The sequence below is a fragment of the Moschus berezovskii genome, chromosome 3, assembly GCF_049115385.1.
Source record: "Moschus berezovskii isolate FMDL1 chromosome 3, NW_MosBer_1.0, whole genome shotgun sequence".
Classification (NCBI taxonomy): domain Eukaryota; kingdom Metazoa; phylum Chordata; class Mammalia; order Artiodactyla; family Moschidae; genus Moschus; species Moschus berezovskii.
The window spans coordinates 111447042-111463099 of NC_142462.1; the positions used below are offsets into that span (position 1 = coordinate 111447042).

The window sequence follows — 16058 nt, forward strand, 5'->3', positions numbered from 1 at the left end:
GGCAGAGCGGCAGGGGGCGCCCGCGGGGCACCGCAGAGCCAGGCTGAGGAAGGCAGGACGTCAGTCAGTGCTTCGCCAGATTCCAACGAGCATCCTGGTCAATTTTTGTGGGGTCTCGAGTGAACAACAGTCAGCTGTTCTTCAAAGAGGCGGCCACACCCACCCCGGTGAGAATCGGGCTGTATCTTTTTGGCACTGTCGGTAGAAACAAGCCTGCTTGTCCCACCCCGACCGCAGATAATCGCCTCTGGCAGTAAGCGAGGGACGGGGGCGGGCTCCCCTCTGCAGGGAGGGACGTGGGATGGGGGAGGCGCTCTCTCACCGCAGGCGGAAATCCCAGGCCGTCCTCCCATCCAGAGCCAGGACCGCTGGGCCAGGTCTTCGTCCAGATTGGGTGGGCAAAAAGGAAAAGCTTATGACAAAAGGTGGTTTGGAGAGGTAAAGGCAAAGTGAAGAGACAGAGGGAGGTGGCGATAGCTTCTTTAAAAGGTGGCGTTCACTCTTCTGTCGAGTTCTACAACTTTTAGTGTCTCATTCCCCTCCAGGTTGGTGCTGACCCTGCGAAGGCATCAGAAGCAGAGAGAAGTCTCACCATCATGCTTGGCAGGATGACGCAATCACCCCGGGACTGGACTCAGCGGGCTGGCCCATGCATACCTCTTGTCTTCTTCCCTCCCAGCAGCGCAGTCTCCTGCTACCTGCCTGTCCACCGTTCACATTCCTGCTTTTATCCTTATGCCAAAGGAGATATCCCAACCCAGAGGATAAACATGGTGGTTTGATACTGATTCCTTGTACGTTGCTTAAAATTACTGTATTTATTGAGGATAAATACCCCATGCTAAACCCTGGGAAGGAGAAAATAAAAGGATAAAGGCTGATCCTTAGTCTAGAATAAATATTTTTTTAAAAAATTAGATAAAGATGAAACCTTTATAAAGATTAAAAGATTCTAGATGAAGCTTAAAAAAACAAACCCCAAACTGTCATGACATAACAATAAATATATCACAGAAAATAAATACGTTATTACATTGTGTAACAGCCTAGACCATCTCCTAGGCGTTCAGAGGAAGGTGATGAGGGCTCTGGTAGCAGGGAGACATCCCAGAACAAGAGGGACTTCAATGGGGCCTTGAATAACTGAGACAAGAGGAGAGAAGACTTTTGTCATGAGCCAAGTTATTGAATGGCTAAGTCTTCTCTTTGGGATTGGAATGAAGACTGACCTCTTCCAGTCCTGTGGCCAGCATTGAGTTTTCCAAATCTGCTGGCATATTGAGTGCAGCACTTTCACAGCATCATCTTTCAAGACTTGAAAGAGCTCACCTGGAATTCCATCACCTCCACTAGCTTTGTTAGTAGTGATGCTTTCTAAGGCCCACTTGACTTCACATTCCAAGATGTCTGGCTCTAGGTCAGTGATCACGTTATCGTGACTATCTTGGTCGTGAAGATCTTTTTTGTACAGTTCTTCTGTGTATTCCTGCCACCTCTTCTTAATATCTTCTGCTTCTGTTAGGTCCATACCATTTCTGTCCTTTATTGAGCCCATCTTTGCATGAAATGTTCCCTTGGAATCTCTAATTTCCTTGAAGAGGTCTCTTGTTTTTCCTATTCTGTTGTTTTCCTCTATTTCTTTGCATTGATCACTGAGGAAGGCTTTCTTATCTGTCCTTGCTATTCTTTGGAACTCTGCATTCAGATGCTTATATCTTTCCTTTTCTCCTTTGCTTTCGCCTCTCTTCTTTTCACAGCTATTTGTAAGCCCTCCTCAGACAGCCATTTCGCTCTTTTGCATTTCTTTTCCATGGGGATGGTCTTGGTCCCTGTCTCCTGTACAGTGTCACGAGCCTCTGTCCAGAGTTCATCAGGCACTCTATCAATCAGATCTAGTCCCTTAAATCTATTTCTCACTTCCACTGTATAATCATAAGGGATTTGATTGAGGTCATATATGAATGGCCTAGTGGTTTTCCCTACTTTCTTCAATTTAAGTCTGAATTTGGCAATAAGGGTTCATGATCTGAGCCACAGTCAGCTCCTGGTCTTGTTTTTGCTAACTGTACAGAGCTTCTCCATCTTTGGCTGCAAAGAATACAATCAATCTGATTTCGGTGTTGACCATCTGGTGATGTCCATGTGTAGAGTCTTCTCTTGTGTTGTTGGAAGAGGGTGTTTGCAATGACCAGTGCATTCTCTTGGCAAAACTCTATTAGCCTTTGCCCTGCTTCATTCCGTGCTCCAAGGCCAAATTTGCCTGTTACTCCAGGTGTTTCTTGACTTCCTACTTTTGCATTCCAGTCCCCTATAATGAAAAGGACATCTTTTTTGGGTGTTAGTTCTAAAAGCTCTTGTAGGTCTTCGTAGAACCGATTAACTTCGGCTTCTTCAGCATTACTGGTTGGGGCATAGGCCTGGATTACTGTAATATTGAATGGTTTGCCTTGGAAACGAACAGAAATCATTCTGTCATTTTTAAGATTGCATCCAAGTACTGCATTTCGGACTCTTTTGTTGACCATGATGGCTACTCCATTTCTTCTAAGGGTTTCCTGCCCACAGTAGTAGATATAATGGTCAAGCAGGTTTTAGAAAGGGCAGAGGCACCAGAGATCAAATTGCCAACATCCACTGGATCATGGAGAAAGCAAGAGAGTTTCAGAAAAACATCTATTTCTGCTTCATTGACTATGCCAAAGCCTTTGACTGTGTCGATCACAATAAACTGTGGAACATTCTGAAAGAGATGGGAATCCCAGACCACCTGACCTGCCTCTTGAGAAACCTGTATGCAGGTCAGGAAGCAACAGTTAGAACTGGACATGGAACAACAGACTGGTTCCAAATAGGAAAAGGTGTACGTCAAGGTTGTATATTGTCACCTTGCTTATTTAACTTATATGCAGAGTACATCATGAGGAATGCTGGGCTGGAAGAAGCACAAGCTGGAATCAAGATTGCTGGCAGAAATATCAATAACCTCAGATATGCAGATGACACTACCCTTATGGCAGAAAGTGAAGAGGAACTCAAAAGCCTCTTGATGAAAGTGAAAGAGGAGAGTGAAAAGGTTGGCTTGAAGCTCAACATTCAGAAAACAAAGATCATGGCATCTGGTCCCATCACTTCATGGGAAATAGATGGAAAAACAGTGGAAACAGTGTCAGACTTTGTTTTTTTGGGCTCCAAAATCACTGCAGATGCTGATTGCAGCCATGAAATTAAAAGACGCTTGCTCCTTGGAAGGAAAGTTATGACCAACCTTGATAGTATATTAAAAAGCAGAGACATTACTTTGCCGACCAAGGTCCGTCTAGTCAAGGCAATGGTTTTTCCCGTGGTCATGTATGGATGTGAGAGTTGGACTGTGAAGAAAGCTGATCGCCAAAGAATCGATGCTTTTGAACTGTGGTGTTGGAGAAGACTCTTGAGAGTCCCTTATACTGCAAGGAGATCCAACCAGTCCATTCTAAAGGAGATCAATCCTGGATGTTCATTGGAGGGACTGATGCTAAAGCTGAAACTCCAATACTTTGGCCACCTCATGCGACGAGTTGACTCACTGGAAAAGACTCTGATGCTGGGAAAGGTTGGGGGCGGGAGGAGAAGGGGACGACGGAGAATGAGATGGCTGGATGGCATCACCGACTCTGTGGACATGAGTTTGAGTGTACTCCGGGAGTTGGTGATGGACAGGGAGGCCTGGCGTGCTGTAATTCATGGGGTCGCGGAGAGTCGGACACGACTGAGCGACTGAACTGAACTGAACTGAACTAAAGTCTTCTCTGGCTCCCAAGAGTAGTCTTCTCTGGCTTCTACAATTCTCTCTAGGAAATAATAGTACTATCTAACTTTGTAAAGTATTTCAAAGGATTTATATGTCACACTTACCTAGTTCTTAAAATAATAAGTGCTATAAATGTTAAATATGCATGTAGAATATAAATATATAAAAGTATATATAATTACAAACTTTCCCCTGCAACATTAGGGGAAGAAAGCTCAAAAATTTGAAACAAAAATGTTCCTACTTCTATTGGAATAGCGTTATCTCTAGGAGGCATGAGTTCTGCTAGACCACCAACCACACCACGTATAACCAGGATCGTAGGCAGACACTCCTTCCCGGGTCATTTAGTGTACCCAGGCACCTCCCCTGCAGGATAACAATCCCCAGCAGTTATACAAGTCTTTACGTTTATACAAGGACTCTTCCTCATAACTATCTAAAGGAAACAGCTTGGAGAATTGGAGACAAATACATGTTATTTTCAATAATAGAAACATAAGAACAGTGCCTCTCAAAGTGTCCTTCCATATTAATACATAACTATCTAAGTATAATTAACGCATGTTTGCATGTGTGCCAAGTCACTTCAGTCGTGTCCAACTCTTTGTGACTCCATGAACTGTAGCCTGCTAGGCTCCTCTGTCCATGGGATTCTCCAGGCAAGAATACTGGAGTCGGTTGCCATGCCCTCCTCCAGGGGACCTTCCTGACCTAGGGATCGAACCTGGGTCTCTTATGTCTCCTGCCCTGTCAGGCAAGTTCTTTACCACTAGTGCCACCTGGGAAGCCCTAAGGCATGTGTATTTACATGTAAATCATAAAACTACATATTGACATATAACATGACATACATGCATCTCTAGTTGGAAGGAAGCATGGAAATATGCCTTGAGGCAGCATTTGCATAGCAAGTACACTGCTGTTACTGGACTGTATGTTTACTTGTGAGACTCTGAGGAGAGGAAGAAGACAGGGAGGAAGGGAGTCAAGCCCTTTCCCCAGTTGCTGGGGCCTCCACTGCCAGCTCCCCAGTGGCAGAGCAGATACTGGGCCAGCTCTCACCACGTCTCTTCCCCAGTCTCTGTGAGGGCCAGCTGTTGACAAACAATGGACTCTCCAGAGCCCAGGTGCTGGAAGTAGGTCCTGAAAAAGCCGAGGGTTGGACCAGACCAATGGGCAAGTCTACTCTGCACACTGCAGTTTGCTGACTCATAACCCATCACTGGTGCCTTAGAGGAGGTGAACCCGTGTCTGTTTGACTCACATGTGCTGCTGCAGCTCCAACAGCACTGATTTCTCCAGGCTGGTCTCATTTGAGATAATGAAATGGGGAAGATCCACATCCGGCCTGGACTCCAGCCCTTTTGCCCTGAGCAGAGCGGAGCCTCGGTCCCAGCGCCCCAGTTCCCCAGCTGAGGCAGAACTGGGTGGCTCCTCCAGGGGAGAATGTTCCTCATAGATCAGCAGGTTCCTGGATCTCACTGCGAACAAAGCAAAATAACAGGTGTTACAAGAGACCACAAGGGTACATCACACCTCCCCCTAGATGCTCAGGGCGGGGAGAAGATGACAATTCATGGGTTCTTGTTGCCCAGGACTTAGGGTGCCAACTGGAGTTGGCTTTCTATAAAGGCTTCAGGATTTCAGAGTTTGGTGTGTTGAAAAATGATACCAATTATAAAGTGCTGGAAGAACAATAGAAGAACAAATACACAGGAAGCAAACTGCCATCCCCACTGCTTTGAAAATAAAACTCCCCTCCAGGCCACCACCCCCCTCTCTCCACAACCATCTGGAGGAGTCAAATATTTGGAGGTGTCCAGACTCAGCTAAAGTAAGCATCCTCAATGAGCAGGTCTTGCACAGGGAGAAGGTACAAGGGCAGAAAACTGTTTTCATTTAGAAACTAGAGAGAAGACACAAGGCCAAAGCCATAAATCAAAGAACGGAGACACACTCTTTTGTTTTACAGAATGGTTGCATAGCTAGATGGCTTGGGAGCAATTTTCTACAACATAGAAACTTTGCTCTCATCAACTTCTATTTAAATTTAGAGATATATTCCCTTGGAGAAAAAAAAAAAAGAATTCCCCAGGAGACCACCGAAATTATTTATTGAAATGCTGGACCTTCTGTCATATACCCGGCAGAGACACACCTACCTCAGATGTTTCAGAACCACAAAATTATGCCTACCCTCAAAATCCAGTACCCCTAATTCCACACTTGTTCCCACTAGTGTATGGATCTATTTCACGATCCCTATATACCATCCCTTTATTTACCACACACTTAAAAGAGATCACTGATCTAGATGAGACTATCACATCTAACACCCGTGTCTCCAAATTCTCTAAATCTTGAGCATTATATTGTGTAACACAGCCTGATTGTCTCATGTCACTTTACAGATGCTTACTGTGGTAACATACATTTCCACTGAGTGGAATTCCTTTAAAATGTGATGGAAAACTTACGGCTCCCCCACCCCTTCCCTACAAATGCACATCCCTCCCCGCATTAGAACTGAAAAAGAAGATGTCAGAATCTGCCAGGAAACACAATCCAGAGCAGAAGTCTGCAAGCCATGCTCTGTGGCGCTCTAGAGAATTCCCAGCAGTGTCTCAGCCCAGTGCGTGAGGGGCAGAAGGGGGACCCAACAAGTGGCCTGGGCACCAGACTTCCCATGGCATCCTCTTCCTCCCTTCAGTGGAGAAGTTACACTTTTACCACCTTTTAAACATTAGGCTTTCATATGTAAGCAGAAGCCAAGAACACTTCCTGCAAAGTCCTGGAGGTCAGAGTGATGACAGCTAACTACACACTCACTAATTTGGGGGCAGACGCTTGTGCTGATGCTATTCAATCAATGTTTTTTATGGGAGAGAGGGAACAGTGACGTTGAATTGTCTCCTCTCAAGGAATGGATATATATATGTATATACATATCCATGCGTTTTTATAGTGAAATAATTTTGAGACCACTGGTCTGTACCCAAGGAGGCTTATCATGGAGCTATTTCAAACCAAGTGATTTAATACAGTTCTCCCATAAAAAAAAAAAAAATTTAGACTTTCACCTAAGACTTCTTTCAGAAAGTTAAGCTTTGAGAAATGAAAGAGAAAAGAAAAAAGACACCTCCCCAGCTGCTGAGCGCTGTCTTACCCACAGAGGATGTGTAGGGTTCCTGCAGGGAATGCTGGCTGGGCAGGGCCATCTTGGTGGCAGAAGGATAGGGCCCATAGCCCTGAAAGAAGCTGCCAAATGCTACGGCAAAGCACAGTACCACGACCTGCAGGGTGAGGAGAGAACGTGGGAGCCATCAATTCCAAGATGTGCAGAGCAAACCTGCAGACCTGCAACTCCTGGGAGGTCTGGAAAGATGACTCTCCTCTGTCAGGCCAGAAGACCGCACCCAGGTCAATTGCTGTCACATCATAGGAGAGAAACAGCCTCAGAGCAAGCTGTGGTTCCTCCAAACCCCAGCACTTGGACGTGGCAAGCTAGGGAGAGGCTGGAGCCTGGGGAGTGGGCTGCGTTGGTGACAGTGCTGTTCATTTGGGAAACTTACCATGAGGCATGTGCCAGTCTGCGTGCCGGCCAGCTTGCAGGTGCGAGAAACCTTGCCCATCACCAACGTCTGAAGCTTCTGCAGCTGCTGCAGGAGAGTTCTGCAAACACAGCAAATCAAAACCATGAAAGGCGTCTCAGAGACGAGAGAGAACGCTTGTCAGCGATCTCTGCCCCGGGCTCCAGGGAGGCTCCTGTGGCTTTGTGTCTGAATCAGAACACAGTACCAAGAAAAAAGTTCCTCTGATGAAGACACAGACACCACTGTCTTCCAGCACTGGACTCGCAGAGCTTATGGGGCTCAGAATCCACCCCCGTGAGCAGCTTGTCCATTCTATGCTGTCCTAAGAGTCACCTCAATGGTCCCAAATCACCCCTGATCATTCTGGGATCTGTTTGTCAGCCACTGAGAAAAAAAGAAGCAAGAATTGGTTGGGGATGGTGACATAGAAGAACTCATTTACCCAAGAGAAGAGAAATACCAAAGAAGATGCAAGAAAGGAGAAAAGCGTGGAGAAGGAGATGCCCAGCAGAGAAGAAGTGAAGGGGTGGCCAGCAGCATCACTGAGCAGCAGGTGCCCAGACAGCAGATCTAAAGAGAAGGGGAGAGACAGAGAGGAAAACAGGAAGGGCAGGGAGGCCAAAAGCCACGGGCCCCTCAAGACTGTGGTCCTTGAAGGCTCGCAGCACCTCCACAGGCAGAAATGAAGCCCAAATACGAAGAGGCAAAGAAGCTGGCTCAGCTGGACACAGGTTCAGAGCCAGGACCCCAGAAGCCATGCTCTGATGCAGGTTCTGATGTTTCTCCCGGGAAAGACAGACAGCAGGAGCCAAAAAAAAAAAAAAAAAAATGAGTTGTTTTGCCCCAAATGGGACACCTGCACACAGCCTTAAAAGGGGAAGGGTTGGGGATGAGAATAGTATGTTCTGTTCTGTGTGACATCAGGTCACAAAAGGAGCAGATGGTGACATTCTTTGCAAATTCTGAACAGTGCAGCCACAGAAAAGGATCTCCCAGCCCGGGCTCCCAAATTAGAGCCTTGGGGATGGATTCTGTGTGAGCAGCGTAAAGAGCTGAGGATGCTCCCTGCCCCCATCCCTCTTCTCCAAGCCCAGGGCCCTCAGCACAGTGGAGAGATTTTTCAAGCAGATGATTTGTTGAGTCTCTAAGAGTTTCAGAAAATTCATGCTGTGAGGGGGACATGAAAAAGTCAGACAAGTTCACTGGAAAACATCAGCAAGTCACTCATTGGCAGACGAATTCCAGGCGTTTGCAGATAACCTATCACCTACTGCAGCCCATCTCCCTGAACAGCTTTCAAGGGCCAGGAGGACAAGCAAAATATTCCCAAGTCTGAAGCTTCCCTCAACCTCCCTACCCGTGACCAGTACCAATGAAATGAGTTCTCCCAGGTTTAAGCCAGGTAGGGACAGGTTGGCTGTGAGAATGATATTGCTCTAGCAGTTAAATGGATGAGTAGGGCCAGAACTGGAGCCCACAGCAAAGGCCTTCTGAACGGAACAACCCCTGTGTGGTTCCATCTACAGCCTATGTGTGTGTGTCTTTAGTTGCTCAGTAGTGTCCAACTCTTTGCGACCGTATGGACTATACGTCACCAGGCTCCTCTGTCTATAAGATTCTCCAGGCAAGAATACTGGAGTGGGCTGCCACTCCCTTCTTCAGGGGATCTTCCCCACTCAGGGATCGAACCCAGGTCTCCTACATTCCAGGCAGATTTTTTTACTGTGTGAGCCACCAGGGAAGCCCCAATGGTGGTCTTAATGTAAGCAAAACAAAATAATTCATCCCATTATTTAATATCATTAAATTCTATTAATAAGGAAGTCTTTTTAGTACTTAGTTGTATGTTTTATTGCTTTATAGTAATCTAGAAGTATAATCAAAAGTAGTATAGACTGGTTTACATTTATATATATTCAAGCAATATGTTCTTTAAAAGAATTCTGTTTGTTACTCAAGGCTGAGTAATACTAATGGTGTGATGACTTTAAATTCTCCTTTAGGGAATTGTGTCATTTGTGACAACATGGGTAAACCTGGAGGTCATTATGCTAAGTGAAACAAGCTGGATAAAGAAAGATAAATACCATATGGAATCACTTACACATGAAATCTTTAAAAAAAAGAACTGAACTCACAGAAATAGTAGAAAGTGGTTGTCAGGAGCTGGGGGAATGGGACATAGGAAGTTTGGTAAAAGGGTACAAACTTTAAGCTCTAAAATAAATAAGGTCTGAGGATCTAATGCAAAATACGATGACTACAGGTGATAGCATATTTAAAAGCAGAGACATTACTTTGCCAACAAAGGTCTGTCTAGTCAAGGCTATGGTTTTTCCAGTGGTCATGTATGGATGTGAGAGTTGGATGGTGAAGAAAGCTGAGTGCCGAAGAATTGATGCTTTTGAACTGTGGTGTTGGAGAAGACTCTTGAGAGTCCCTTGGACCATAAGAAGATCCAACCAGTCCATCATCCTAAAGGAGATCAGTCCTGGGTGTTCATTGGAAGGACTGATGTTGAAGCTGAAACTCCAATACTTTGGCCACCTCATGCGAAGAGATGACTCATTGGAAAAGACCCTGATGCTTGGAAGGATTGGGGGCAGGAGGAGAAGGGGACAATAGAGGATGAGATGGCTGGATGGCATCACCAATTCGATGGACATGGGTTTGGGTGGACTCCGGGAGTTGGTGATGGACAGGGAGGCCTGGCGTGCTGCGATTCATGGGGTCGCAAAGAGTTGGACATGACAGAGTGACTGAAGTGAACTGAACTGAACTGAACAGGTGATAATCCCTGGAGGAGTACATAGCAACCCATGCCGGTATTCTTGCCAAGATAATCCCATGGACAGAGAAGCCTGGCAGGCTACCGTCTATGGGGTCGCAAAGACAGACATGACCGAGTGTGCGCACGCACGCGCGCACACACACACACACACACACTCAGGATAACACTGTATTATATAATTGAAAATTGTTGAGAGTAGAACTTAAATGTGCTCACCAAAAAATAAAAATAAAACAAGCTAAGTAGGTGAGGTGATAGATGTGGTCATTAACTCAATGTGAGGAATCTGTTCACAATGTATATGTACATCAAATCATTATGCTGTACACTTTAAATATCTCACAAATTTACTTGTCAATTATACGTCAGTAAGATAGAAAAAAATCAGAAGTTTGCAGCTAAAGGATCTTATGATGTAGCAAGTTCTTTTCCTCACGCTTTCTTTCTTCTGCCAAGAACTCCCAAGAGCACCGCCTTCTTGCACGGCTGCCTTTTCAAAGCTGAGAGTTGAGTGACCTCTGACACACGCTCCTCCTGGATGAACGTTCCTTCCGGCAGAGCTGACATCTGGCAGGCAGTGGCACGCATTTTATTGACGACCGTCTGTCGTGCCAGCCCCAAAGCCCTCTCTGGGTTCTCCCTGCTATATTTCTGGAAATCCTGGAGGCAGATGCAAAGGCGAGCCCGCAGGTAAGAGCCACGTTTGACTGCATGGCACAAACCTTTTCTCTCATATTCTGGCCGCCTCTCAAGTACCAGTTAACAGGCTCTTTGTCAGCAGCTACACTACAGAAAGGGGCCTCGCTGTTTCCTTGGTGGCCTGCTGAAAGCCATGTCTACACTGCTACCTGCAACTCCTGATAGGCACCTCAGCTTCCACGGGGCACCCTGCTGCCTGCACTGCAGCACCAAGGTGCTGAAGCTCAGCTGTGCTCTGTGTGTAGGGTGGGGGCTCATCCCTTCATCCAGACTTCCATTAGACAGCAGATTTCCAGATGTTACCAAAGCCATTCACTTTTGCTCTGAAGTTTTAAGGTGTGTGTTTTTTTAAATTTAATGTCCTGATATTTTACTTTGTTTGGGGGGTGGCTGCACCAGAAGGCAGACATGGGGGATCTTAATTCACCTACCAGGGATCAATTCTGTGCTCCCTGCATTAGAAGCATGGAGTCTTAACTACTGGATGGCCAGGAAAGTCCCTCTTAAGGTGTTTTTAAAAGCGAAAGAGCCATTTCCATTTTTACCAACAGTCCCTGTTTTCCTACAACCTTCCTGCCCGTTCCCTGCCTCCTGTACAGTCTTGAGAGCATGAATCACTGAGGAAACCAGTTCCATGCAATACCTGGAATCACTCCTCCCTTCCAATCTCTGATCGAGATCACAAGGTCTAGTATCCCTTCCCTAGGATGAAGAGTCTCCCAAGAGGCTCAAGAGTTTGTCCTAAAGGCAGACCTCTAACAGGCCGACACACCTAAGCCCAGATGGTATAGTGCCTGAAGCTCAAATTGGACCCTCAGTCACAGGTGTAAAGTGCTGCCAGTTTGGAAGAAGGACCATCTAGGTCTGACTGGGTGAGCAGGGAGGCCTGTATCTTTAGGGGTGTACGGTGCTTTACTTGGCATTCATCAGCACATCCTTTCCAAACTCAAAGATAATTATGTGCTGAATCCACTGTAAATGAAAATCGTCGTTTAATGGCCCCTGATTTCTAACAGTTTATAATGCAACTCTTTAAGATGAGCAAACATGTAGTTTAAAATAGATTTTTCAGTTTGAAATTTCTGTGGAAAGCAACAGTAATTTACAATGTGCTGTTTGCTGCTGCTTCTCCTGCTCAGATTAATGAAGGTAAACTGGTGGGAAGGCTGACGCTCTGAAGGCCCCATTCATCAGCAACAGAGGGATTCTACCCAAGGAAAGTGGGTTAGCTCATCCATCCCCAATTTCGAAACAGATTTCCATGATGCGATAAAGTTTGGGAAATTCATAGACATTCACACAATAGAAACACTCATTTTTTGTCATAACCAAAGAAAATGATCAGTGATTGAGTGTCCACCGACTGAGTTCTAGAACTTCATACGAGGTACTACATAAATGTCTCAAAGACACGTAACCAGTAACTAGAAGACCAAAGATGTAAACCCAAACGTATCTGACTCCATAGTTCACGTACTTTCCAATTCAGTACAGCACGGTACCCCAACCTACAACCTAATAAAATTAATGATCAAAAGACTTCTTAGTTAAGTAGATTTTTCTTAAATCAAGTGACATTAATATCATATTGAGGAAATTCTCTGGTGGTCGTGTGGTTAGGACCCAATGGTTTCACTGTTGAGGCCTGAGTTTGACCCCTGGTCAAAGAAATAAGATCCTGCAAGCTGCATGGCATGGCCCTCTGAAAAAATATCATATTGACAGCAGCACAGTCAAGAGATATGTCCACCGTTAAACAGGAAAAGATTACTTTCAGCAGTGACTAAACTACAGACAGAAGCGCCACAATGATGGCAATGAGATACGTACTAACAAAGTTCCCATGACGTTGATACAAACAAAAGCAATAAGGTACAATATACATTTCTTGGCAGATCTCTGGAAATGACAAGATAAAATGCAAGAGATGGATGAAAAAATAATGGGTGTTCCTTAGCCTAAGTCAAGCATCAGTAAGTCAAACCTGAGCTTTGTTTAGGAAAAAAGAAATTATAAGCCCTGTCCCTCCAATGGATACCAAGAGAGCTGATGAGATGGCTTCAGAATTACTAAGTCAGTAATATTCACCAGAATAGGGTGATGAGCTCTCAGGATAAGAAACCTGAATTTAGATCTCAGTACCACAGCTGTGTGCTTTGAATCATATTACTTAAGCCCTGAGTTTAGGCAGCAAGCAGTTCAACGTTTCGCAATGTCATCTGAACCGCTACCTAAACTCAGGACTTGAATAATATGGTCAAAGTTAATTCCCTTGACCAGCTAACAGAATAATGAGAGAATCCCTGTCTGGGGTACTCTGGCTTTGCTGGAACAAATACACCTTTGCAGAGTGCTTGCTGTTTCTTTCCACTGACGACAGATGAGTCTTTATATCGGAAAGCCTGGGACCTCAGGGCTGATATGCTGGTCTGAGATGATGTGGTACTTTCCCTGGTGGCACTGGGACAGATGCCACGCCCTGCAGCACTGGAAGCTTGGATGACAGCTGTTATTCTGCTTGCATAAAGGGCTAGCTGGAGAAAAGGCAGGCACCAGATGAAATGGAAGAATTATTTTAAAACTAAAGCTATATAAAGTCAATCATAGGACAGACTCTCCAACCATGCATTCAGAGCTCGGTATAAACTTCTCCTTTATTACTGTACTTTAAATCATCAGTGATCATGGCTAATTATGGCTTAATGAATTCTTGGGCTTCCGGGAGCAAGGTCTTAATTTAGAGAGACATTTATCTGGGCCAAGAAATTTTTCACAATTTGTTAAATCAGAGTGTCCAAAGCTCGATTGAGAATGTGGATTTTTGTCCTGTGGTGAGATGTAAAAATAAACTTTACGGCTATGCTCGCACAGCTCCAAGGAAAAGAGCAGTTGAAGGCAGCTGCCAGCCTCGCCCAGAATAAAGCATCACCCTGTATCTTGGGAGACGAATCAAAGGAAATTGGGCAAAACATTCGAAAGTAGCCGACAGTGTGAGACACAGTCTCATAAAAACTGGGAAATGCATCAACAGCCTCATGTGTTTTCTTGTAGTTGGTTTCAGTTTGTTTTCTTCTGTTTCTGTTATTTAAGAGAAACAGTGGGGGTGAGGAGAGGAGGGAGCAAGAGAGAACAAGAGGGATACAGTGACAGCATCTTACGCTTTCAACATTCTAGAATCTAATTTCCCACTGGAGTCAGAAACTAGGACCCAGGGAAAAGGATAAACTGGAGGTTCCCAATTACTTGCTGTGCTAGGAGCTGCAAAGCAGGTCCTCTCTATAAACACACTTTCCATCAAATCCTGTGACACGCCTTTCTCAGAAGTGAAACCAGCTGTGCTAGGATGTGTGTGTGCACATTTGTGTGTGTGAGTGAACCACTCCAGGCGCATCAGCCTCGCATGGGGATGAAGCAACTTTTTTTACACCCTTATGGAATGACTTAGAGCAGTAAGTTCTAAATTCCAAATCATGAACCATTTGTGGGCTGTGGAAACAACTGGGGCGTGACTGGTGTATTTTCTAATGCTGCTGCTGCTGCTAAGTCGCTTCAGTCGTGTACGATTCTGTGCGACCCCATAGACAGCAGCCCACTAGGCTTCCCCGCCCCTGGGATTCTCCAGGCAAGAACACTGGAGTGAGTTGCCATTTCCTTCTCCAATGCATGAAAGTGAAAGTGAAGTCGCTCAGTCGTGTCCGACTCTTCGCGACCCCATGGACTGCAGCCTACCAGGCTCCTCTGTCCATGGGATTTTCCAGGCAAGAGTACTGGAGTGGGGTGGGTTGCCATTGCCTTCTCCATGAAACAGAATCAAATAAAACACACACTATCTGAGGGCATCACACATAGTAAATAAGTAATTATCTGTGAAACACTCGTATTAGTTATGTGTGTGATGCACATGTGGTTTCTGTATGCGATGCATGTGTGGTTTTGGTATGCGATGCGTGTGTGGTTTATGTGTGTGATGCGTGTGTGGTTTATGTGTGTGATGCGTGTGTGGTTTATGTGTGTGATGCGTGTGTGGTTTATGCGTGTGATGTGTGTGGTTTATACATGTGATGTGTGTGTGGTTTATGTATGTGATGTGTGTGAGATTTATGTGTGTGATGTGTGTGTGGTTTATGTATGTGGTGTGTGTGGTTTATGTGTGTGGTGTATGTATGTGATATGTGTGTAGTGTATGTATGTGATGTATGTGTGGTGTATATGGGTCATTATACAACATGTAAAGTGATATGATCAAAAAGTCTAAGTGTTATTTAACTACAGTGCTTATGCAAAAAAAAATTATTATGAGTGACTATTATGTGGCTTCATGATGGAAGAGGTAGGCATCCATGTTCTTCTGAAGCAAAATCCCACCTAAAGCCCTCCCCATCTACCCCAATCTTCCAGAATTAGTGTCAAAGATCTGAGGGTTAGGAGGGAGGTGTTATGAAGCTAAACCTCAAAGTCCTTAGGTGGAGAGAGAAGAGCTGGTAGGATACATTGTTAATAACAATGCAAAATACTGCATAACAATATTTAAGGAGACTAGTGTGTGTGTGTGTTAGTTGCTCAGTCCTGTCCAACTCTTTGCGACCCCATGGACTGCAGCCTGCCAGGCTTCTCTGTCCACGGGATTCTCCAGTCAAGAATACTGTAGTGGGTTGCTATTTCCTTCTCCAAGGAGGCTCATGAACTACCACAAAGACTTTTAAATACTAAAGTGCAAACTCTTACACAAAAGATAATCACATTCTGCTAAAATCCTAAACTTTGAATAAATATTCATTTATTTATGACCTTTTATTTAAATTCTGAAGGCTGCTTATGGGGCTCTGGTCTAAATTTTTAAAAATACAAATTGTCTCCTTTTTCTCACTTTGCAATTGCCACACTCCAAGGAGCTTTATTTTTCAGGGACCAGGGGGCACTTTTGAAATATTCTATCACTTACTTGCCCAAGAACACAAAAAAGAGAGTTCTAGAATGTTTTCTGGGGCTGAGGAATGTCTAACTTCACCATGAAATCATACTAAAATGCCTTTCTAAACTCTCTGGGAAACTCAGCCTTGTAACAACAATCCTTTGAAGTTTGTAATGTTTTCACCTGAAAAAAAAAAGTTGATACTCTTCACACAGCCAGAAGTTAGAGATAACAGAGAAATGAAAAGTGATTTAAACCAAGATATAGGCC

At 44.8% G+C, this 16058-nt stretch overlaps 1 protein-coding gene across 1 annotated transcript in view; it reads right to left on the minus strand.

The window, feature by feature from the left end:
* Nucleotides 1–202: 202 nt before the first annotated feature.
* Nucleotides 203–16058, minus strand: part of CREB3L2 (cAMP responsive element binding protein 3 like 2) — a 132883-nt gene continuing 117027 nt past the window's right edge. Inside the window, exons 9-12 of the mRNA XM_055421330.2 lie at nucleotides 7366–7465; nucleotides 6960–7086; nucleotides 5058–5274; nucleotides 203–558 (exon numbers count right to left, since the gene is read on the minus strand). Of these exons, the coding sequence (XP_055277305.1) occupies nucleotides 483–558; nucleotides 5058–5274; nucleotides 6960–7086; nucleotides 7366–7465 (520 nt within the window). The 3' untranslated portion in view covers nucleotides 203–482. The remainder of the gene's footprint in view (nucleotides 559–5057; nucleotides 5275–6959; nucleotides 7087–7365; nucleotides 7466–16058) is intronic.